General features: G+C 41.3%; 1 protein-coding gene across 2 annotated transcripts in view; it reads left to right on the forward strand.

Annotated features, from left to right (window-relative positions):
• Positions 1 to 24,503, forward strand: part of TTC39A (tetratricopeptide repeat domain 39A) — a 61,012-nt gene that overhangs the window by 9,566 nt on the left and 26,943 nt on the right. Inside the window, exons 1-5 of one of the 2 annotated variants that reach the window (XM_069737927.1) lie at positions 9,229 to 9,264; positions 12,183 to 12,287; positions 13,790 to 13,921; positions 23,344 to 23,420; positions 24,419 to 24,486. In XM_069737927.1, the coding sequence (XP_069594028.1) occupies positions 12,223 to 12,287; positions 13,790 to 13,921; positions 23,344 to 23,420; positions 24,419 to 24,486 (342 nt within the window). In that variant the 5' untranslated portion in view covers positions 9,229 to 9,264; positions 12,183 to 12,222. Of the gene's footprint in view, positions 1 to 9,228; positions 9,265 to 12,182; positions 12,288 to 13,789; positions 13,922 to 23,343; positions 23,421 to 24,418; positions 24,487 to 24,503 lie in introns of those variants that run through there. The other variant, XM_069737926.1, reaches the window with a different exon arrangement.

Below are 24,503 nucleotides of genomic sequence, written 5' to 3' on the forward strand. Positions count from 1 at the left end.
TGTCCATATAGTGTAATGTGGGGGGCACATACTTTGTCCATATAGTGTAATGTGGGGGGCACATACTGTACTTTATCCATATAGTTTAATGTGGGGGCACATACTGTACTTTGTCCATATAGTTTAATGTGGGGGGGGGGGCACATACTGTACTTTATCCATATAGTGTATTGTGGGGGGCACATACTTTGTCCATATAGTATAATGTGGGGGACACATACTTTGTCCATAAAGTGTATAATGTGGGGGACACATACTTTGTCCATATAGTGTAATGTGGGGGGCACATACTTTGTCCATATACTGTAATGTGGGGGGCACATACTTTGTCCATATAGTGTAATGTGGGGGGCACATACTGTACTTTGTCCATATAGTGTAATGTGGGGGGCACATACTGTACTTTGTCCATCTAGTGTAATGTGGGGGGCACATACTTTGTCCATATAGTGTAATGTGGGGGGCACATACTGTACTTTGTCCATATAGTGTAATGTGGGGGGCACATACTGTACTTTGTCCATCTAGTGTAATGTGGGGGGCACATACTGTACTTTGTCCATCTAGTGTAATGTGGGGGGCACATACTTTGTCCATATAGTGTAATGTGGGGGGCACATACTGTACTTTGTCCATCTAGTGTAATGTGGGGGGCACATACTTTGTCCATATAGTGTAATGTGGGGGGCACATACTTTGTCCATATAGTGTAATGTGGGGGGCACATACTGTACTTTGTCCATCTAGTGTAATGTGGGGGGGCACATACTTTGTCCATATAGTGTAATGTGGGGGGCACATACTGTACTTTGTCCATCTAGTGTAATGTGGGGGACACATACTTTGTCCATGTACTGAATATTATACCGCCAGACTGTACTCAGGGGAGATTGCTCAGTACGGTGGATCGTCCCTGCTTGGTTTTTCCTGTTATTTCGGGTTGGATCGGCACCGCCTGGATCTGTTTTTGGCCTCCATAGAAGACATGCTGTGTGTGTAGATACCATGTGATCCGTAGGTAACAGACAATATTGAGTTTTTGGGATCTGACTCTTAGGGTACCGTCACACAGTGCAATTTTGATCGCTACGACGGCACGATTCGTGACGTTCGAGCGATGTAGTTACGATATCGCAGTGTCTGACACGCTCCTGCGATCAGGGACCCCGCTGAGAATCGTACGTCGTAGCAGATCATTTGAAACTTTCTTTCGTCGTCTAGTGTCCCGCTGTGACGGCATGATCGCATGGTGTAACAGATATCGTATACGATGTGCGCATAGTAACCAACGGCTTCTACATCGCACATACGTCATGAAATTATCGCTCCAGCGTCGTACATTGCAAAGTGTGACAGCAGTCTACGACGCTGGAGCGATATTGTTACGATGCTGGAGCGTCACGGATCGTGCCGTCGTAGCGATCAAAATGCCACTGTGTGACGGTACCCTAAGTCACTTCCCTCTGGCGCTGGTTCCCGTCTTTGTGATAAGTACATATTATCTTTCTTACGTGTTTGCACACTTGATTTCACCGCAGATAATATATTTCTGGCCCATTAGTAAAGCCGATCTGTTCTTCCCAAGCCAATCCTGGGCAAACAGGTGCCGGTGTGCGGCCTGTACTGTACGCCCTAAGTGCTGACATCGGTAATGAGCGGCGGCACTCCAGATCAGTCTCCATCTACCGGCAGCCAGAGAGCCGCGGTCCGTCAGCCCAGTATGAGACGCACAATGTACCTCACCTCAAGTAAAGAAACCACAATGCAAAAATCTTGCTTATGAAATATCTGTCTTGTGTACACAGCTCCTATGCAGACCTATGTGTCTCCGTGGTTACAGACTAAAAACAATGATTCCCAGATGATAAATTAATCCTATGGGAGAGGTGGGATTTGCACGCCCGAGAAAATCCTCCATTCACTTTTATCTCAAGAAAACAAAGAATGTAAAGCTGTTTTCTAGTTCCGGAAACCCCCTGCTAACAAAGCAAACTCTGCTCTACTCACCCTCCCTGGGTCCAGTGTTAAGTCTTCACTGCTGCTCCCAGTGCCTGTTATTGTCTGCAATCAACAGCACTGCAGCCAATCACTGAGCCCCGCAGCTCTGTCAGCGTTGATGGGACGAGCCGCTGAGAGCCCACTGATTGACTGCAGCGCTGTCAGTGCTCATTTGTCATTGATTACAATCGTTTTCCTGTTTCACAATAACCCCTCTCACTCCAGCTAGACTTTGTTTTAAAGAAATAAAATTTGCTTTGCACCCCGTACCCTGGTCCATCTCTCAGTCTCCATCATTGCTCCCGGTATCTGTTATTGTCTGCAGCGCTGACGTCATGACAGTAGTTCTGCAGACAATCACTGAGTTCAGAGCCTCTGAGTGGCTCATGCCTTTAACTCGGGCAGATGCTAAAGTCACTGATTGGCTGCAGCGCTTTTTAGGTGACATCAGATCTGCAGACAATAACAGACACCAGGAGCTACGGTGGAGATTTAGCTTTGGACCAGAGGAGGGTGAATAGATCTTTTTTCTTTGTTTTTTTTTAAATAAACTTCCGCCTGGGAACCAGGTTTGCTGATGACGGATCTTGGATTATGTTTATTCTGAGTTTTTTGAGACGTTTAAAAGAAAAAAGTTTTTCAAGCGGATGTCAATTCACGAAATGCTCTTTTGTGGGGGAGTTTTTTTTTTTATCAGTTTTTCTTTTTATCAATCAGCATTGAAGAAATTGATTCCCCATAGAAATTAAATGTTTTCCAAGCTGAGTAGAACTTTCTGCAGTCTATTTATGTCAATTTGTGACAGTGCGCAGTGGGCACACAGACAGGACTCCGCTCTACGTCCACCGCGAGTGGGTGATCCCGTGCCATCTAGATTGTTATCTGCTTCTTCCGACAGCGCTACTGAAAGAAGCGGATGAGAATCTAGTTGGCGCATGACGAAGACAATGAAAATCACATATTTGCAGCCCACCCGTTCTGCAGATAGAGGGGAATCCTGACTGTGTATGTATTGCGCACTGTAACTGTTTGGCAATCTCTGTCACACAGATTCACTGCAAAAATTTCTGCTCACCTTGGAAAATCCCTTTAAGAAGATGAGTTATCCAAGTTTTTTTAAGCGTTTTTTTTTAGAAGGATTTTGGAGCTGCAAAGTAACTTAAAGGTTCAAAAGAGGAAAAAAACACAAAAAAAGTAAAATCCTTGATGACTGTTTTCATGCCGCAACAGATTTTTTCTACACCGCACATCAAGTTTGAGAGCCATATAAATGATGATAAAGCAGACAAGTTATCAAAGTTATATTTCCGAAATGTCACTTTTTATGTCTCGTCATCTTATTTCTCGCAGAATATTGATTCACAATGAGACGGATCCTGTGATGTCAGGTGACGCCTCATTAGCGGCCCAATTATACTTGTATTTTAAATGGCGTTGACATTTCTTCAGATACAAACAGGATCTTCATGTGACTCGATGTTTGCTAAATTTACAAGATAATTTCAACGTGCAAAAGATTGTGCAGGCTACCTCTGCAGCTCCTGTATTTGCCTTGGGGGCAGTAAAAAGCTCTCATAACTTCAGTTCACATAAAACTGTCATATAGTGCCAAGATAATATACCCAAATATAGACAAAAAAGCAGTATTCAAATAATTCCAATATATGTTACCAAAAAATATGTAGAATACAAATAATTTCACCATTTAGTGCTAAAATAATATGCGGCATTGTCAAAATACTGCCAAATAGTAGGCAAATAATATGCAGTAGTAAAATATCATCCTATTATTTCCCATATAATATGCAGTGTTCAAATAATATCACAATGTAATTTTCCACTAATATCTAATATACTGCCATTTAGTGGCCAAATAATATACAGTAGTAAAGTAATGCCATCATACCGCATCCAATTAATAGACCTTAGTCAAATAATACCACAATATAGTGTAGATGTAATATTCAGAATTGAAACAATACTAACATATAGTGTCCTTATAATATGCAATATTGAAATAATGCTAACATATAATGTCCATATAATATTCAATATTGAAATAATACTAATATATAGTGTCCATATAATTTGCAGTGTTAAAATATTTCCACTATATATTACCAAAACAATATGTAGAATTCAAATAACACCACCATATAGTGCCCAAATTATATATAGTATTGGCATAATACTGCCATATAATAGCCAAAAAAATGTAGCAGTAAAATAATGCCATCATACAACATCCGCATAAGATGCAGTAGTCAAATAATATCACCATATAGTGGCCACGTAATATTCAGTTTTTAGATAACAATGCTACAGTGCCAAAATAATATACAGCTTTCAGATTGGAAGTTTATGAAAACGAATGTTTAGGGGCGATCTTATTACAATGTACAAATATATGAGGGGACAGTACAGAGATCTTTCTAATGAGCTTTTGAGCATCGGGGCCTTTGATGGGGACAAGGGGGACATCCTCTACATCTAGAGGAGTGAAGGTTTAATCATAAACTCAGATTCTCTACTGTAAGAGCAGTGAGACTATGGATTCTCTACTATAAGAGCAATGAGACTATGGATTCTCTACTGTAAGAGCAGTGAGACTATGGATTCTCTACTATAAGAGCAATGAGACTATGGATTCTCTACTGTAAGAGCAGTGAGACTATAGATTCTCTACTATAAGAGCAATGAGACTATAGATTCTCTACTGTAAGAGCAGTGAGACTATGGATTCTCTACTGAAAGAGCAGTGAGACTATGGATTCTCTACTGAAAGAGCAGTGAGACTATGGATTCTCTACTGTAAGAGCAATGAGACTATGTTTCTGCCACATGATGCTGTAATGTTTGATTCCTGACAAAGTTCAAGAGGGGTCTGGATGCCTTTCTTGATAAATTTAATATTGCAGGTTATGGTCACTAGATTTTGTGCTGGATCGTTGATCCTGGGAACCAGTGTCATTGCCATATGGAGTTCTGAAGGAATTTTTCCCCTAATATGGAGCTACAGGTACTTCTCACAAAATTAGAATATCATCAAAAAGTTAATTTATTTCAGCTCTTCAATACAAAAAGTGAATCTCATATATTCTATAGAGTAATTACAGAGTGATCTATTTCATGTGTTTATTTATGTTAATGTTGATGATTATGGCTTACAGCCAATGCAAACCCAAAAGTCATTATCTCAGTAAATTAGAATACTTTATAACACCAGCTTGAAAAATGATAAATGATTTCAAAATCGGAAATCTTGGTCTACTGAAATGTATGTTCAGTGTTGTGAATTCTGTGGTCATGCTCCCTCCTGTGGTCATGAGTGGTACTTCGGCTGGTTCTGTCTATGAGCTTCCTCTGGTGGATGTGAGTGGGGCTGCGGCTTCTGAGTTTCCTTCCTCAGGTGACGAGGTTAAGTCGTTAGGTGCTGCTCTATTTAACTCCACCTAGTTCTTTGTTCCTGGCCTCCAGTCAATGTTCCAGTATTGGTCTTGCTTTCTCCTGGATCGTTCTTGTGGCCTGTCTGCCCTGCATGAGCTAAGTTTTGCTTGTGTTACTTTTGTTTGCTATATTTTTTGTCCAGCTTGCTATATTGGTTTTTCTTGCTTGCTGGAAGCTCTGAGATGCAGAGGGAGCACCTCCGTACCGTTAGTCGGTGCGGAGGGTCTTTTTGCCCCTCTGCGTGGTTGTTTGTAGGTTTTTGTGCTGACCGCAAAGCTATCTTTCCTATCCTCGGTCTATTCAGTAAGTCGGGCCTCACTTTGCTAAAATCTATTTCATCTCTTTGTTTGTATTTTCATCTTAACTTACAGTCATTATATGTGGGGGGCTGCCTTTTCCTTTGGGGAATTTCTCTGAGGCAAGGTAGGCTTATTTTTCTATCTTCAGGGCTAGCTAGTTTCTCAGGCTGTGCCGAGTTGCATAGGGAGCGTTAGGCGCAATCCACGGCTACCTCTAGTGTGGTATGATAGGATTAGGGATTGCGGTCAGCAGAGTTCCCACGTCTCAGAGCTCGTCCTATGTTAGTAACTATCAGGTCACTTTGTGTGCTCTTAACCACTAGGTCCATTGTGGTTCTGAATCACCTGTTCATAACAGTTCAGTAAATGCCCTCAATACTTGGTCGGGGCTCCTTTTGCATCAATGCGGCATGGCATGGAGGCGATCAGCATGTGGCATTGCTGAGGGGTCATGGAAGCCTAGGTTGCTTTCATAGCAGCCTTCAGCTCGTCTGCATTGTTGGGTCTGTTGTCTCTCATCTTACTCTTGACAATACTCCATAGATTCTCTACGGGGATAAGGTCAGGCGAGTTTGCTGCCAATCAAGCACAGTGATACTGTTGTTTGTAAACCAGGTATTGGCCCTTTTTGCAGTGTGGACAGGGGCCAAGTCCTGCTGGAGAATGACATTTCCATCTCCAAAAAGCTTGTCGGCAGAGGGAAGCATGAAGGGCTCTCAAATGTCCTGGTAGACAGCTGCGCTGACTTTGTTCTTGATAAAACACAGTGGACCTACACCAGCAGATGACATGACTCCCCAAACCATCACTGATTGTGGAAACTTCACACTAGACCTCCAGCAGCTTGGATTGTGGCCTCCACTCTTCCTCCAGACTCTGGGACCTTGATTACCAAATGAAATGCAAAATATACTTTCATCTGAAGACAACATCTTGGACCACTGACAACAGTCCAGTTCTTTTTCTCCTTGGCCCAGGTAAGACGCTTCTGGCGTTGTCTATTGGTCATGAGTGGCTGACACAAGGAATGCGACACTTGTAGCCCATGTCCTGGATACGTCTGTGAGTGGTGACTCTTGAAGCAATGACTCCAGCAGCAGACCACTCCTTGTGAATCTCCCACACAAGTTGCATGACCTTTTCTTAACAATCCTTTCAAGGCTGCGGTTATCCCGGTTGCTTGTGCACCTTTTTCTACCACACTTTTTCCTTTCACTCAACTTTCCATTAATATGCTTGGATACAGCACTCTGAACAGCCGGCTTCTCTAGCAATGACCTTTTGTGGCTTCCCCTCCTTGTGGAGTGTGTCAGTGACTGCCTTCTGGACATCTGTCAGGTCAGTAGTCTTCCCCATGATTGTGGAGCTACTGAAACAGACTAAAGGACCTTTTTACATGCTTAGAAAGCCTTTGCTTCCTGGGCTTCCATAACCCCTCAGCAGTGCCACAGGCTGATCGCCTCCATGCCACGCCGCATTGACGCAGCAATTGGTGGAAAAGGAGCCCGGACCAAGTGTTGAATGCATTTACTGAACATACAGTTCAGTAGACCAACATTTCCGATTTTGAAATCATTTATCATTTTTCAAGCTGGTGTTATAAAGTATTCTAATTTACTGAGATAATGACTTTTGGGTTTTCATTGACTGTAAACCATAATCATCAACATTAACAGAAATAAACACATGAAATAGATCACTCTGGTTGTAATGACTCTATATAATATATGGGTTTCACTTTTTGTATTGAAGAACGGAAATAAATTAACTTTTTGATTACATTCTAATTTTGTGAGAAGCTCCTGTATTAATGTCTTGGGCTTTTTTTCCTTCCTCTGGATTAACATGTTAGGCTATAGGTTGAACTCGATGGACTTACGTCTACCTTCAACCTTATACCTATGAAACTATGAAAGCTAGTACCAACATATAGTGCCCAAATAATAACCAAAATTCAAATAATACTGACAATTAGAGGTGAGATAATATGCAGTATTCAAATACAACCACATAGTGACCCAAAAATATCCAGTATTCAAGCAATACTGCTACTCTATGTGTGGCTCAGATAATATACAGTATTTACATACCACCAAATAGTGACCAGAAAATATGCAGTGTTCAAATAATACTGCCAAATGGTGCCTACAAATATGTTGTAGTAAAAAAATACCGCCATATACCGTAGTTCTCAAGTAATAATACAGTTTTATTTCCGTATTATACCAATAGCACTAAGTAATACTTGGTCAATGTAGTTTACTTGTAAAGTTTCCATTATTGGGAGCCCCTCACAAAATGGGGGGGCCCTGGGTATTTGCCAAGTTTGCAACCCTGTGGCCAACTAATAGAGGTCGTGTTTGGTTTGGATGACTAAACAATTAACGGCGTAATATGTGTATGTCTGGGCTGTCAGTGATCTGCGGCTCATCCTGCACTGACCCTTGTTTACCAACGGCTGGAAAACTCAGAAATACCAGAAGACTGATGTACAGTAACATTACCCTGATCTCTGGAGTGTCACACTGTGCAGTTATGAAAACTGGGCAAACTGGTTTTACTGGTGTTATTATTATACAGGAATGAGGAATATGACACACCCCTATATCCCGTGTGTGCAGGGTGAGGGCCCGACCGCAGCACCACTAGGCGGTATATACTACCGTTACCATATAACACCCAGGCCTTGGCTGCCAATTATAGACAAAGGCATGAGGAGGCGTAGGAGGTGACAGTTCAGGTGGCAGTGCCCCATTCTGCTATCTGGTATGACACATCACAGCTGCCGGTGTTCACACACACCCTGCGCAGCGCACCGCCTCTGTGACGTGTCACCAGGACAGACTGTGCAGCGACGGAGCGCAGCTGGGATTACTGCAGTGTCAGTGTTTACAGCAGACATCCTTCTAGGACTGCGACACATAGCACCACGGACCGTGATAATATGGCCATCTCATTGCTGCACGTTCTGCTCAAAACCGTCCACCCGATTATTTGTTCTAGGGTCTTAAGATACATTTTTCGGTTTATTTCGAAATTAATATTTGCAACTTGGAGGGCGGTGGCGACCAAGAGACTTCGGCCACACAGTGGACGTGGCTTGTGCTGTTGTGTGATATTGTTCCATTTTCCTGCCCCCAAAAAGAATGAGCACTTATCACTGGCATTTCATTTTTCAAATTTTTCAACAAGCTTCAGACACATTCCACAAATATCTACATTTTTAACTTGTGTAAATGTCCTAGTTCTGCTGAATCCGGCGATGTTCTCCTTTTGTTTCTGCGCCTCTCCTTTCCTGAGATATGGCCCCGTTTTCCCTTGTATATAAATCTATTCTTGTTAGACAACTAGGCGTGGTCAGCAAGAAGACGTCCCAGAAAAGAGATGAGGATTGCGCCCACTTGGCTAAATAGTCTAAACTTACATACAGGGAATAAGAGGCCGTATCTCAGGAACGGAGAGGCGCAGGAACAAAAGGAAAACATCGTCAGAATCAGGAGAACAGCGACATTTACACCAGGTAAAATATATTTACAGTTTTATGAAAACCTGTTTTTTTAACCCCTTCCCAACTTGTGATGTAATAGTTCAACACATGCTTAGGTGCCAGTGTATGTTGCAGGCTCAGGAGCTGAGCAGGCATGATACCTGAGGAGGTGCCAGCTGTGGAAGACTACTGACATTTTCCTGTATAATGGAGAAATCTCAACTCGCCGCGCTTTAATTATTGAAATGCCGCAGTCTATCGCTGACCGTGACATTTAAATGATGAGATTGGCAATGTGCATCTGCACCGGCTCCCGTTGGACCCCAACAATATGATCATGGGATGCCTATGTGTTATCATTGCAGCTAGGAGAGTGCCGAAGACCCCCATCACTGCCATCTTAGTCCTCCTGTGAAGCACAGCCCGTGGCTGAGCTTCATAGGAGAACGTCATGTCAGCAATATGTTGCAACACTACCATATAAATTAGTATTGCAGTATGTAGAAGAACCAATCAGATGCAGGCTCAAGTCCCACAGGGGGACTAAAAATAAAATATAGTAACAGATAGAAAAAATAAAAGTTTAAAAAAATCTATGACTTATTACACATTTCCTTCTTAATTATAAAGGAATGTAAAAATAATCATATTGGTATCATCACATCTGTAATAGTGCCATCTATCAAGTTATAACATTTATTAGCCCCTACAGTAAATGCCATTTTTTGGTCACCACATTTCCTTAAAATATTTCAGTACCCCAAAATTACAGCAATAAAAATATAGTCTTGCCAAGCAAAAAAGAATGCCAGAGGTTCATTCACAGCAAAATAGAAAATTACGCGTCTCAGAAAATGGCGATAAACCAATATATATATATTTTTTTGCAAATATTTGGCAAATATATATATATATATATATATATATATATATATATATATATGTGTGTGTATATATATATATTTATATATATATAACACAATACATGTTTGGTTCGTATCACAATAACTGTGCTGACATGGGAAAGCATATTGTCATTTAATTTTTTACAATGAACATTCCGAAAACAAAATCCAAAACCAAAAACAATGGCAGAATTATGTTTTTATACCTTTTCATCACATTTTTAATTTTGTCCCTTTTTTCAGTGCATAATATGGTAAAATGGTATGGTAAACAATGTGACAGCTCAACTCCTCCCTCTCCCTTCACAATCACCGTTGCACACGCTCATTAGTTGCTTCAATCTAAAGTGTAGGGTTTGGATCAGTCTGTTGCTGCTAATGTGCATGTCAATTTCCTGAAACAACAGGAAATACGAGTCTAAAAAAAAAATCCCTGGTGGCCATCCATTGTGAAAATTGCAAGATTTTACATTTTTATTTTAACACAGATCGTGATAAGGAAAAAAATAAAACATTGCTAAAATAATAACAAAAAATAATTTAAGACAAAAATCTCTTGCAACAATAAATAATTTTCTATGTCATATTTCTCTGAGCGCTTTGAGAATCTTTTCTCCAAGATTTACAGAAATGAGCTGATAATTTACTAATATCAGCATTAATGGTATGTGTGACACAAACCGATGTTCCCACTTATGCACGGCGTGACTAATTATATTACACAGTGTCAGTGATGCTGGGAGTAAGGTGGCCGGGGCAGGACAAAGCAGGTGATATTATTCTGTCCCATTTCTAGCATGACTTCTCCATCAAAGCAGAGATTTTGTACATTCTAGACTTTATTACAAAGCTGAGATTTAAAAAAAAAAAAAAAGGTCTGAAACAGCGCCATTCTATTCTGCTGGATGTGTCTGGTATTACAGCTTAGTCCCATTCAAGTGGCACAAGGACTTTTTTTCTTGGTGTTCTTCATATCCCAGTGTCTGATACAAGTCATTGACAGTTTACAGGTCTTGTCCAGAGAGGACTAGCAACTGAGAGTCATATTTATAAAACTGTCCAAAAAAAAAAAAGAAAAACTGTCTTTGTCACTCCATAGCAGACAATCACAATGTAGCTTTAGGTAGAGAACCTTCTTCCTATGAAAAGAAGTTCTTCAGCAGCTGCGCTGTGTAATATTGTGCTTTAGCTGTTGCTGCTCAATGGTGTACAGGAACATTAACGTTTATCTTAAAAAAATAATAAAAAATAAAGAAGTGCTGCAGCAACTGAGGTGTGCATTCTAAAGAATATTGCAACCTTTTAGGCTAGTTTCACACAACCACATTTTCTCTCTTCTGGTCCGCTATGATCACACTCTGAGTGTGACCCAATTTTTTTAAGATGAGAAAATGGAAAAAAATGTTTCCATCTTCTCCGTTGTGTCAGTCCGTGATGTCATCTGAGTGAAGTCTGATTTTCTTTTCACGGACTCTTTAGATCCAAATATGGGCTGCAAATCGAGCATTCTGCGACTTTTTTGTTGGACAGGCTCTGTCCGAAGAAAAAAATCGGACACCTTGAAATTTTGCATTTAGTCTCGTTGCTTTTATGAACAGAATGGTAACAGTCAAAATAACTTCGTCATCCCCAATGTAATTGTTTTTATATCTCCTGCTGATGACGATTATCATCCTCCGTTTAACAAAGCTTACGGAATTTTTTTAATTATTGTCCATGATGTTTCCAGAATTTAAAGGGTTCCTTTGGCTATAAGTGCACCTGAGACTGCTATTATTATAATGATTGTTACTAATATGATACATATTTACAAATGTGATATGTGATTGTTACTAATATGATAGTTAAAAATATTCTGTGATTGTTACTAATATGATATACAGTAGTTACAAATATAGGTGATTGTTACTATTATAATACAGATTTACAGATATAATATGCCATTGTTTTTAATGTGATCTGTTTACAAATACAATATGGAATTGTTGCTAATATGATACAAACATTTATATATCAGCTGATATGGTCTCACCTTTGACTGTCCAGGCAGGTAAACTCGGACTTGAAGAGCTCTCTGTCAGAATGTATGACCGCACTGGATATGTTTTTGAACAACAAGTTCCAGGAGGCCCTCTCCTTCCTCCAGGCCAAGTAAGTATCACAACCTGGGCTTCATCACAAGCTCGGTTATGTTTCAGGACTACTTCACGCTCTCAGTATTTGCCTTATAGGAATGCATATTTGGATGGGTTTTTTTTATCTGTTTTCCATTTTTTATCTTCAGCTTCTTCTCCAAATATGGGAGACATGAAGGCCTTCAGTAGGTTCCCCAGCTGCCACGACAGCACCATTGGCACACCACATTCATGTTACGAGGAGACTGATGACAGTGGCGTAACTAGAGTTTGATGGGCCCCCGTGCAAAATTTGGACCTGGCCCCCCATCCCTCATGTTGATCAGAGTATGGGCCCTTGTACTGTTCTAAATCCTATAAAGATTTGTGTCCCCACTTTATCATGTTGTAAAGTCCCACTTCCTGGGCCCCTTTAATTTATATATGTCCCCATCCCGGGCTACTGGTATATATGTACCCCATCCTGCACCCCCCCCCCCTTCCCAATATATATGTCCCTCCCATCCTGGTATATATGTTCACCTTCCTGGGCCACTTCCTGGTGTATATGTCCCCCATCCTGGACCCCTTCTTGATATATATGTCCCCCATCCTGGTATATATGTCCCCCATCCTCTGATTGGCCGGTGGTGTGTATTGCGGTGCAGGGACCCGGCGGGTGTCTACACCACAATGCATTTCAGCTTAATGTGAGGCCTCGGTCTCACATCCAGCTGACATATGCGTTGCCGTCAGCGGGCCCTTTTCCCGCATGGACCCAGTCGCACCCTGTGCGACCGTGATCATTCCATCCCTTCAGATGAGGATTAGGTCCCTCATTTCCAAACTCTTACATGTCGCTGTAATGGTATCAGTGGAATCTTAGAGGTTAAGCTGCTGTGATCGGAACTTGCTCTGATCACAGCAGTTAGGCTTGGCTGCCAGCTGTATAACACAGCAGACTCCCAGGCGGTATGGAGTGAGTTCAGCTTCTGAGCCTGCTCCATACATGACGGGCACACATCTGCCTTATATGAATGGTGAAACTTGGGCAGAGTGGACCTTGTACCCAGGCATTTGCCCAGGTGCTGACACCTGCACTAAATATAATGTAACCCACCTGGTTCACTTAATACCCATCCTTGGTCCAGAAAATATCTAATATGCGTGGAATAATTAACCCTATATAAGATTTGTTCTTCAAAACTTTGTGTATTTTTTGGGGGGCGAGTTACTATTCATAAAATATGACAGGGTCATTAGCCATTTAGGACATTTTTTCCTTTTTTTGTCTGGTTTATGAAAAGTGGGCATAGAGAAGTGTAGAGGTGGAATAATATAAGATATCTGCGCCCAGTTTTTCTTAAAACTTACACATATGACAAAAGGATGTGATGGGGGCGCTATTATGCCCATGGCCCATTTTTGGAGGGATTTTATGATTTATTTTATTGTATGAAATTATGTCATCCACTTGGTCTTGTTTGTACCGGATGAAGTACTATAATAATCGATGAGTATGCTCTTTTAATTACACAGGTCCAAGGACAGTATGTACCATATTCTCACCTATGCCATCATACTGGAGATGCAAGCCATGATGACATTTGATACTCAGGACATAATGAACGCTGGGACCACTATGAAAGCGGCTCAGGCAGTATGTCAGAGGTTGGTATACAAAGTCAGCTTTGTGTGACGTATAACAGAGGAATGATGGCAAACAACAGGCGCTGCAATGAAAGAACCTGTCCAGAGAGGACCGGACTTTGAGAGTCTTTTTTGGACTTCTTGGAGAGTCTTCCTGAATAAATCAGTAGACTGCACCTCTCTGCTGACCGTGATTCAATGGCGTATTTTTTTATGTAGAGAATAATGTGACATAAATCCAGTTTCCTTTTTTTTATCATAATTTTTTGACCTTATGAATTTGCAAAATCTTTAAAAAGCTTCACAAGACTAAACATTTTTGAGGAATCAAACCTTACAAGGGTTTGGAAAATGTTCTATAAGCTAGGATTCTGTTAATTAGAAATAGGATCCTCGGGGGCGGAGTTAAAAATACTTGTGGGTTGAGCTAAGATGTTAATAACATTTATGTTATTAAATCTCTTGGGCAGGGATTTTTTTTTGTAAATAATAAATGTTATCAGGTGGACTATATATAATGAATTGGCATAATTTAGTCCTTAAACAATGTAATAGATGTGCGTATATAACGTCCAAAAAAGTAAAGGATCCAGCTTCCATATATATATATATATATATATATATATATATATATATATACAGTGCCTACAAGTAGTATTCAACCCCCTGCAGATCAGATTTAGCAGGTTTACACATTTGGAATTAACTTGGCATTGTGACATTTGGACTGTAGATCAGCCTGGAAGTGTGAAATGCACTGCAGCAAAAAAGAATGTTATTTCTTTGTTTATTTTTTTTTTTTAAATTGGGAAAAGTTTTTTCAGAGGGTCATTTATTATTCAACCCCTCAACCCACCAGAATTCTGTTTGGTTCCCCTAAAGTATTAAGAAGTAGTTCAGGCACAAAGAACAATGAGCTTCACATGTTTGGATTAATTATCTCTTTTTCCAGCCTTTTCTGACTATTTAAGACCCTCCCCAAACTTGTGAACAGCACTCAAACATGGTCAACATGGGAAAGACAAAGGAGCATTCCAAGGCCATTAGAGACAAGATCGTGGAGGGTCACAAGGCTGGCAAGGGGTACAAAACCCTTTCCAAGGAGTTGGGCCTACCTGTCTCCACTGTTGGGAGCATCATCCGGAAGTGGAAGGCTTATGGAACTACTGTTAGCCTTCCACGGCCTGGACAGCCTTTGAAAGTTTCCTCCCGTGCCGAGGCCAGGCTTGTCCGAAGAGTCAAGGCTAACCCAAGGACAACAAGGAAGGAGCTCCGGGAAGATCTCATGGCAGTGGGGACATTAGTTTCAGTCAATACCATAAGTAACGCACTCCACCGCAATGGTCTCCGTTCCAGACGAGCCCGTAAGGTACCTTTACTTTCAAAGCGTCATGTCAAGGCTCGTCTACAGTTTGCTCATGATCACTTGGAGGACTCTGAGACTGACTGGTTCAAGGTTCTCTGGTCTGATGAGACCAAGATCGAGATCTTTGGTGCCAACCACACAGGTGACGTTTGGAGACTGGATGGCACTGCATACGACCCCAAGAATACCATCCCTACAGTCAAGCATGGTGGTGGCAGCATCATGCTGTGGAGCTGTTTCTCAGACAAGGGGCCTGGCCATCTGGTCCGCATCCATGGGAAGATGGATAGCACGGCCTACCTGGAGATTTTGGCCAAGAACCTCCGCTCCTCCATCAAGGATCTTAAGATTGGTCGTCATTTCATCTTCCAACAAGACAACGACCCAAAGCACACAGCCAAGAAAACCAAGGCCTGGTTCAAGAGGCAAAAAATCAAGGTGTTGCAGTGGCCTAGTCAGTCTCCTGACCTTAACCCCTTTACCCCCAAGGGTGGTTTGCATGTTATGGACCGGGCCAATTTTTACAATTCTGACCACTGTCCCTTTATGAGGTTATAACTCTGGAACGCTTCAACGGATCCTGGTGACTCTGACATTGTTTTCTCGTGACATATTGTACTTCATGATAGTGGTAAAATTTCTTTGATATTACCTGCGTTTATTTGTGAAAAAAAAGGAAATATGGCGAAAATTTTGAAAATTTCGCAATTTTCCAAATTTGAATTTTTATGCAATTAAATCACAGAGATATGTCACACAAAATACTTAATAAGTAACATTTCCCACATGTCAACTTTACATCAGCACAATTTTGGAACCAAAATTTTTTTTTGTTAGGGAGTTATAAGGGTTAAAAGTTGACCAGCAATTTCTCATTTTTACAACACCATTTTATTTTAGGGACCACATCTCATTTGAAGTCATTTTGAGGGGTCTATATGATAGAAAATACCCAAGTGTGACACCATTCTAAAAACTGCACCCCTCAAGGTTCTCAAAACCACATTCAGGAAGTTTATTAACCCTTCAGGTGTTTCACAGGAATTTTTGGAATGTTTAAATAAAAATGAACATTTAACTTTTTTTCACAAAAAATTTACTTCAGCTCCAATTTGTTTTATTTTACCAAGGGTTACAGGAGAAAATGGACCCCAAACCTTGTTGTACAATTTGTCCTGAGTACGCCAATACCCCATAAGTGGAGGTAAACCACTGTTTGGGCGCATGACAGATCTTGGAAGCGAAGGAGCGCCATTTGACTTTTTAATGCAAAATTGACTGGAATTGATATGGGACGCCATGTTGCGTTTGGAGAGCCACTGATGTGCCTAAACATTGAAACCCCCCACAAGTGACACCATTTTGGAAAGTAGACCCCCTAAGGAACTTATCTAGAGGTGTGGTGAGCACTTTGACCCACCAAGTGCTTCACAGAAGTTTATAATGCAAAACCGTAAAAACAAAAAATCATTTTTTTTCACAAAAATTATCTTTTCGCCCCCAATTTTTTATTTTCCCAATGGTAAGAGAAGAAATTGGAACCAAAAAGTTGTTGCACAATTTGTCCTGAGTACGCTGATACCCCATATGTGGGGGTAAACCACTGTTTGGGCACATGGGAGAGCTCGGAAGGGAAGGAGCGCCGTTTGACCTTTCAATGCAAAATTGACAGGAATTGAGATGGGACGCCATGTTGCGTTTGAAGAACCACTGATGTGCCTAAACATTGAAACCCCCCACAAGTGACACCATTTTGGAAAGTAGACCCCCTAAGGAACTTATCTAGATGTGTGGTGAGCACTTTGACCCACCAAGAGCTTCACAGAAGTTTATAATGCAGAACCGTAAAAATAAAACAAAAATTTTTTCCCAGAAAAATTATTTTTTAGTCCCCAGTTTTGTATTTTCCCAAGAGTAACAGGAGAAATTGGACCCCAAAAGTTGTTGTGCAATTTGTCCTGACTGCGCTGATACCCCATATGTGGGGGGGATCCACCGTTTGGGCGCATGGGAGGGCTCGGAAGGGAAGGAGCGCCATTTGGAATGCAGACTTAGATGGAATGGTCTGCAGGCGTCACATTGCGTTTGCAGAGCCCCTAATGTACCTAAACAGTAGAAACCCCCCACAAGTGCCACATATTGGAAACTAGACCCCCCCACAAACTTATCTAGATGTGTTGTGAGAACTTTGAGCCCCCAAGTGTTTCACTACAGTTTATAACGCAGAGCCGTGAAAATAAAAAAAAAAATCCCCCCAAAATTATTTTTTAGCCCCCAGTTTTGTATTTTCTCGAGGGTAACAGGAGAAATTGGATCCCGAAAGTTGTTGTCCAATTTGTCCTGAGTGCGCTGATGCCCCATATGTGGGGGGGATCCACCGTTTGGGCGCATGGGAGGGCTCGGAAGGGAAGGAGCGCCATTTGGAATGCAGACTTAGATGGAATGGTCTGCAGGCGTCACATTGCGTTTGCAGAGCCCCTAATGTACCTAAACAGTAGAAACCCCCCACAAGTGACCCCATATTGGAAACTAGACCCCCCCACAAACTTATCTAGATGTGTTGTGAGAACTTTGAGCCCCCAAGTGTTTCACTACAGTTTATAACGCAGAGCCGTGAAAATAAAAAATCTTTTTTTTTCCCACAAAATTATATTTTAGCCCCCAGTTTTGTATTTTCCCAAGGGTAACAGGAGAAATTGGACCCCAAAAGTTGTTGTCCAATTTGTCCTGAGTACGCTGATACCCCATATGTTGGGGTAAACTCCTGTTTGGACACACGGGAGAGCTCGGAAGGGAAGGAGCACTGTTTTACTTTTTCAACGCAGAATTGGCTGGAATTGAGATCGGACGCCATGTCGCGTTTGGAGAGCCCCTGATGTGTCTAAACAGTGGAAACCCCCCAATTATAACTGAAACCCTAATCCAAACACACCCCTAACCCTAATCCCAACGGTAACCCTAACCACACCTCTAACCCAGACACACCCCTAACCCTAATCCCAACCCTATTCCCAACCGCAAATGTAATCCAAACCCTAACCCTAACTTTAGCCCCAACCCTAACTGTAGCCTTAACCCTAACTGTAGCCTTAACCCTAGCCCTAGCCCTAACCCTAGCCCTAACCCTAGCCCTAACCCTAACCCTAACCCTAACCCTAGCCCTAGCCCTAACCCTAGCCCTAACCCTAGCCCTAACCCTAACCCTAGCCCTAACCCTAGCCCTAACCCTAACCCTAGCCCTAGCCCTAATGGGAAAATGGAAATAAATACATTTTTTAAATTTTTTTTTATTTTTCCCTAACTAAGGGGGTGATGAAGGGGGGTTTGATTTACTTTTATAGCGGGTTTTTTAGCGGATTTTTATGATTGGCAGCCGTCACATACTGAAAGACGCTTTTTATTGCAAAAAATATTTTTTGCGTTACCACATTTTGAGAGCTATAATTTTTCCATATTTGAGTCCACAGAATCATGTGAGGTCTTGTTTTTTGCGGGACGAGTTGACGTTTTTATTGGTAACATTTTCGGGCACGTGACATTTTTTGATCGCTTTTTATTCTGATTTTTGTGAGGCAGAATTACCAAAAACCAGCTATTCATGAATTTCTTTTGGGGGAGGCGTTTATACCGTTCCGCGTTTGGTAAAATTGATAAAGCAGTTTTATTCTTCGGGTCAGTATGATTACAGCGACACCTCATTTATATCATTTTTTTATGTTTTGGCGCTTTTATACGATAAAAACTATTTTATAGAAAAAATAATTATTTTTGCATCGCTTTATTCTGAGGACTATAACTTTTTAATTTTTTTGCTGATATTGCTGTATGGCGGCTCGTTTTTTGCGGGACAAGATGACGCTTTCAGCGGTACCATGGTTATTTATATCTGTCTTTTTGATCGTGTTATTCCACTTTTTGTTCGGCGGTATGATAATAAAGCATTGTTTTTTGTCTCGTTTTTTTTTTTTTTTCTTACGGTGTTTACTGAAGGGGTTAACTAGTGGGACAGTTTTATAGGTCAGGTCGTTACGGACGCGGCGATACTAAATATGTGTACTTTTATTGTTTGTTTTTTTTTATTTAGATAATGAAATGTATTTATGAGAATAATATATTTTTTTTTTTTTTTCATTATTTAGGATTTTTTTTTTTTTTTTTTACACACTTGTAAAATTTTTTTTAACTTTTTTACTTTGTCCCAGGGGGGGACAATACAGATCGGTGATCTGCCAGTTTGCACAGCACTCTGACAGATCACCGATCTGTCTGAGAGCAGTGCAGCGTTACCAAGTGCCTGCTCTGAGCAGGCACTTGGTAAGCCACCTCCCTCCCTGCAGGACCCGGATCCGCGGCCATCTTGGATCCGGGACTTTCTGCAGGGAGGAAGGTAGGAGACCCCCGGAGCAACGCGATCACATCGCGTTGCTTCGGGGGTCTCAGGGAAGCCCGCAGGGAGCCCCCTCCCTGCACCGCCGGCACATCACGATCATGTTTGATCGCGGTGTGTCGGGGGTTAATGTGCCGGGGGCGGTCCGTGACAGCTCCTGGCACATAGTGCCGGATGTCAGCTGCGATAAGCTGCTCCCCCCGTAAGCGCGGCCGATCGCCTATGACGTACTATTCCGTCCGTGGGAAGTAAAGCCCACCCCACACGGACGGAATAGTACATCTAATGGCAGAAAGGGGTTAACCCAATTGAAAACTTGTGGAAGGAGCTCAAGATTAAAGTCCACATGAGACACCCAAAGAACCTAGATAACTTGGAGAAGATCTGCATGGAGGAGTGGGCCAAGATAACTCCAGAGACCTGTGCCGGCCTGATCAGGTCTTATAAAAGACGATTATTAGCTGTAATTGCAAACAAAGGTTATTCCACAAAATATTAAACCTAGGGGTTGAATAATAATTGACCCACACTTTTATGTTTAAAATTTATAAAAATTTAACTGAGCAACAAAACTTTTTGGTTTGTAAGATTTATGCATCTGTTAATAAATCCTGCTCTTGTTTGAAGTTTGAAGGCTCTAACTTATTTGCATCTTATTAAACCTGCTAAATCTGCAGGGGGTTGAATACTACTTGTAGGCACTGTATATATATATATATATATATATATATAGATGGATGCAGTCCTTCAAGCTCATGGAAGTCACACAAAATATTAAATATGACTCTAATAGCACCACAACTTCATTCACCAATATTATGCAACATATATTTGTATTTTAAGTTAAATATTTGTTTTAATATCACATTACTTTCTGTGGGTGACAAAACTTTAGCCTTGCCAAAATCTGACCATTCTGTGTCCATTAACTGATCAATATTTCTGCATTGATGCCAATTTATTTTCTTAACCTAAACCACATTTCGGAGGGTTTCAGCTTTCAAAAGAATAATTTATACAACCAATGGATGAATTTAACGTCAGGTTATAAGCTTTTATTTACATAACATGGATAAGCGACATAACTTCTGTCATGGAGTGTATACTGTACGCAGCATCATGTGTGGCCATTATGCAGTATGGAGCATCATGTGTGGCCATTATACAGTATGGAGCATCATGTGTGGCCATTATACACTATGGAGCATCATGTGTGGCCATTATACAGTATGGAGCATCATGTGTGGCCATTATACAGTATGGAGCATCATGTGTGGCCATTATACAGTATGGAACACTGTGTGGCCATTATACAGTATGGAGCATCATGTGTGGCCATTATACAGTATGGAGCATCATGTGTGGCCATTATACAGTATGGAGCATCATGTGTGGCCATTATACAGTATGGAACACTGTGTGGCCATTATACAGTATGGAGCATCATGTGTGGCCATTATACAGTATGGAGCATCATGTGTGGCCATTATACAGTATGTACTGTGTGGCAATATTTTTTGTTCATAATTATTGTTTATGAAACAGTGTGGTCAGCAGTGCTAAATGGGTGTGGTTGGGGCGTGGACATGGGTGTGACTAGTTGTGAAATGGGTGTGGTCAGAGGCGTGACCTAAAATTTGCGTGCCGCAAACTTTGTCCCTCTTTGTTGGTGTCGGGGAACTACATGTCATTGATGGTATCATGAATTCACAGGTGTACTGCTCCGTATGCCACGATCACATCGCTGGTAGATGTGCACAATCATGGCAATTATCCAAAACACACATATATGTTGTATTTCTGAAGAAGAACAAAGTGAAAATTGTTCAGCGGCCGAGTGTCTCCTGATCTGACCCCAACCGGACACCAACGGGGCAGTCTGAAAAGACAAGTTGTCATTACCCTCCATCCATCATCCAGGCTCTAAAAGAGCTCGTTCTAGAAGAGTAGGAAAAGATGGATGCTGCAATATGTCGCCAACTTGTTCATTCCAGGTCTAGAAGACTTCGTGCTGTTTTTAAAAATCATGGAGGTCATAGAAAATACTAGATGTAGTAGATTTTATGTGGGGCGTATTCATTTTAGCATCAGCTAATTTGAGTAAAACTGAAGATTTTGTAATGAAAGTTATGTTATTAATCTTACTTGCGTGATATTGGTTAAAAAATGTTCTATGAAACTCAATATTGTCAAAGTTATGGAAATTGATCATGATTATTGGAAGATGTGAGTATATGTTTGTTTCCTTTCCTATATCAGCAGTCCATTTCTGCCAGGAGTCTCTACAGTTACTGGGTGATTACACCTGTGACTGAATCTCCAGCTGTTCGTGTTTTCCATGAGAAATCTTAAGAGAAAACAAAGTGATACAATATAATGATGTCATTCATTTCAAGGGCGATCATAAGCTCCAACATTTATTAAGCTACCCTTGACCAGCGTCAAGTTTGGTATTCTGTGACAGCCGGATCAGGGAACTGTTTATTCAGCCGTCGGCCAATTCTCTACCCGTCATCCTGGGCGTTCCAGCTGTTTACTAGACCTCTACGGTGTCATGACATTGCGGGGGTCAAGTCAGCACCAGAGGTGCCCAGAATACCCGGTGTAGATTTGCCAGCACAAAAGTGAACGCTGAGCTGGTCCGGCTGGAACGGAGGAAGAATCTGGACACCAGACCAGGGTAGTTGGACTCTTTTTAGCTCAGTTTCAATGATCCGCAGTAATTTTGGGGGAAACCTGGTTGCAAGTGTTCTATGGCAAAAACTGGATTACCAAGGAACTAGATATTTTCCAAATTTTTCGACATGTCTGTTAGAGGCAATCAAGTAAATATCCGGTGCCTTGGTGATTCAAATTTCCCATTCAATCAAGTGACCAAATTAAAAAAAATCACCTACAAAAAAACTGCAGATCCCCAGGAGAGATGCAGGGATTCCAATGCAGAACTAGCAAAAGTGTTCAAATTCCTTCCAGTGCCAGCACAGGAAAATTAAAAATGGTGTCCACTACTCAGACAACCAATCTCAATCCCTATGTTCACTCCCCTCAGTAAAATAATAACATATAGTCTCCTCTCCGGTGCCGGCGCCGTTCCAGTGGTGTCGGCACTGGCGTTCCCAGGGCTTGCATGACATAACAATGTCCCTGTGGTCAATGAGCGCTGGCTTCACTCTCCTAAAGACGTAATTGACATCCGGAAATAGGGAGAGATCATCCACACCTCTTACTTCCTCCGTATGTCTGATTTGTCCAAAGGCCGGGAGAGTGAAGCTAGTGTTTTTTGGCCTCAGGGATTGCATGACATAAAAATGTCACACAAGCCCCGGGAGAGACAGTGCCAACACCGCTGAAATGGCACCATCACCAAAGGGGAGTATAAGTGTTATTATTTTATTGGGGGAAACATAAGGAATCAGAAGGGGTTTTCTGAATAGTGGACGGCCCCTGTAAGTATCACAACTGATTTTAGAAGGTTTGCATAAAACATTATTATAGAATGTTAATAAAAAGGTTTATCTGCTTTGGATACTTTTTTTATGGAAAGCGAGCCTATCAATTAATGAATCATCATAAAAGTCCTGGTTGCATCCTATTTGTCTTTCGCTCCGGTGTCTCACGCTGTTTGTGGAAACGTCACTGTGTAAACTTCCCGCATCAATGTGACAACCTTGTGCTTCATCTTCCCACCAGATTCAGGAAGAAATCTACCGTTGCAGACTCTTTCAACAATTTAGTCCACGGCCAAAGTCTAGATCAGTTCACGGAAGGTATCAGTATTCTTCACGTCTTAAATCTCTCGCCAACCATTTTTGCTTCCCAGGTTTCCATTGACAATTAAAGAGGTTTTTCAAAAATTGGTAGCGTACCTTTAGGCTAGGGTCACACCACCGTATTTTCTCTCATCTGAGAGAATTGGGAGGATTATGCTAATCACAGTCTGATCAGAGTGCGAGCATAGCATAATCCCATTTTCTCGGATGAGGAAAGATGGAAAAAATGTCTTCATCTTCTCCATTTTGTCAGTCCGTGAAAATCTGACTGCACTCAGATGTCATCAGAGTGCAGTTCCATGTTTTCCACAGACTCATTGACTTGTATGACCGAGTGTCATCCGAATATCGGATGCAAGTCAAACATGTTGCCATTTTTTCCTCGGAAGGACTCTATTCAAAGAAAAAAATCAGACATGTGCATGGGTCCGAGTGCAATCTGATGTTTTGTTGGATCGCAGTCACACCAAAGATACGGTTATGTGAACGAGCCCTCTGCTAAGGCCATTGTTATCAGATTAGAGAAGATCCAACTTTTGCCAATAAATAATGATGGAGATGCCAGGAAATAACTGTATTTTTGGTGTTTTTTTGTTTGTTTTTTTACTGTTTTTCACTTATTCTTTTATTTTGCTAGTTTGTAAAGTCTGTTTCATAAGTGTTTGGGGCTTTTTTGTTTTCGCCATTGTAGGCGAAAGTTTAGGGGTTTCCAGATATATTTGGCTCATTCATCAATTTCTACTTAAATTTTTTGTTACCCGTGGACATTTTTAACGCTAAAATGTTGCAAAAAAAAAAAGTTTAAAGACAAAAACAAAGAGCGTTTTTGATTTTGGGTAAAATTCAGGAAGCAGGTGCGCCACTTTGATGACTTTTGCACAAAAAATGTCAACAAATATCACAAGGTAAAATAAGAAAAGTGACTTTTTAGAAAAGCCTAAGTGATGAATTGCTGCTTCAACGGATGATTCTGATCTGATTGTTCTGTGTTGCAGAGGAGATCCACGCAGAGGTGTGCTATGCCGAGTGTCTCCTCCTGAGAGCCGCCCTCACGTTCCTGCAGGTCTGACATGTCAGTGT

This window comes from Ranitomeya imitator, chromosome 8, assembly GCF_032444005.1.
Source record: "Ranitomeya imitator isolate aRanImi1 chromosome 8, aRanImi1.pri, whole genome shotgun sequence".
NCBI classification, from domain to species: Eukaryota; Metazoa; Chordata; class Amphibia; order Anura; family Dendrobatidae; genus Ranitomeya; species Ranitomeya imitator.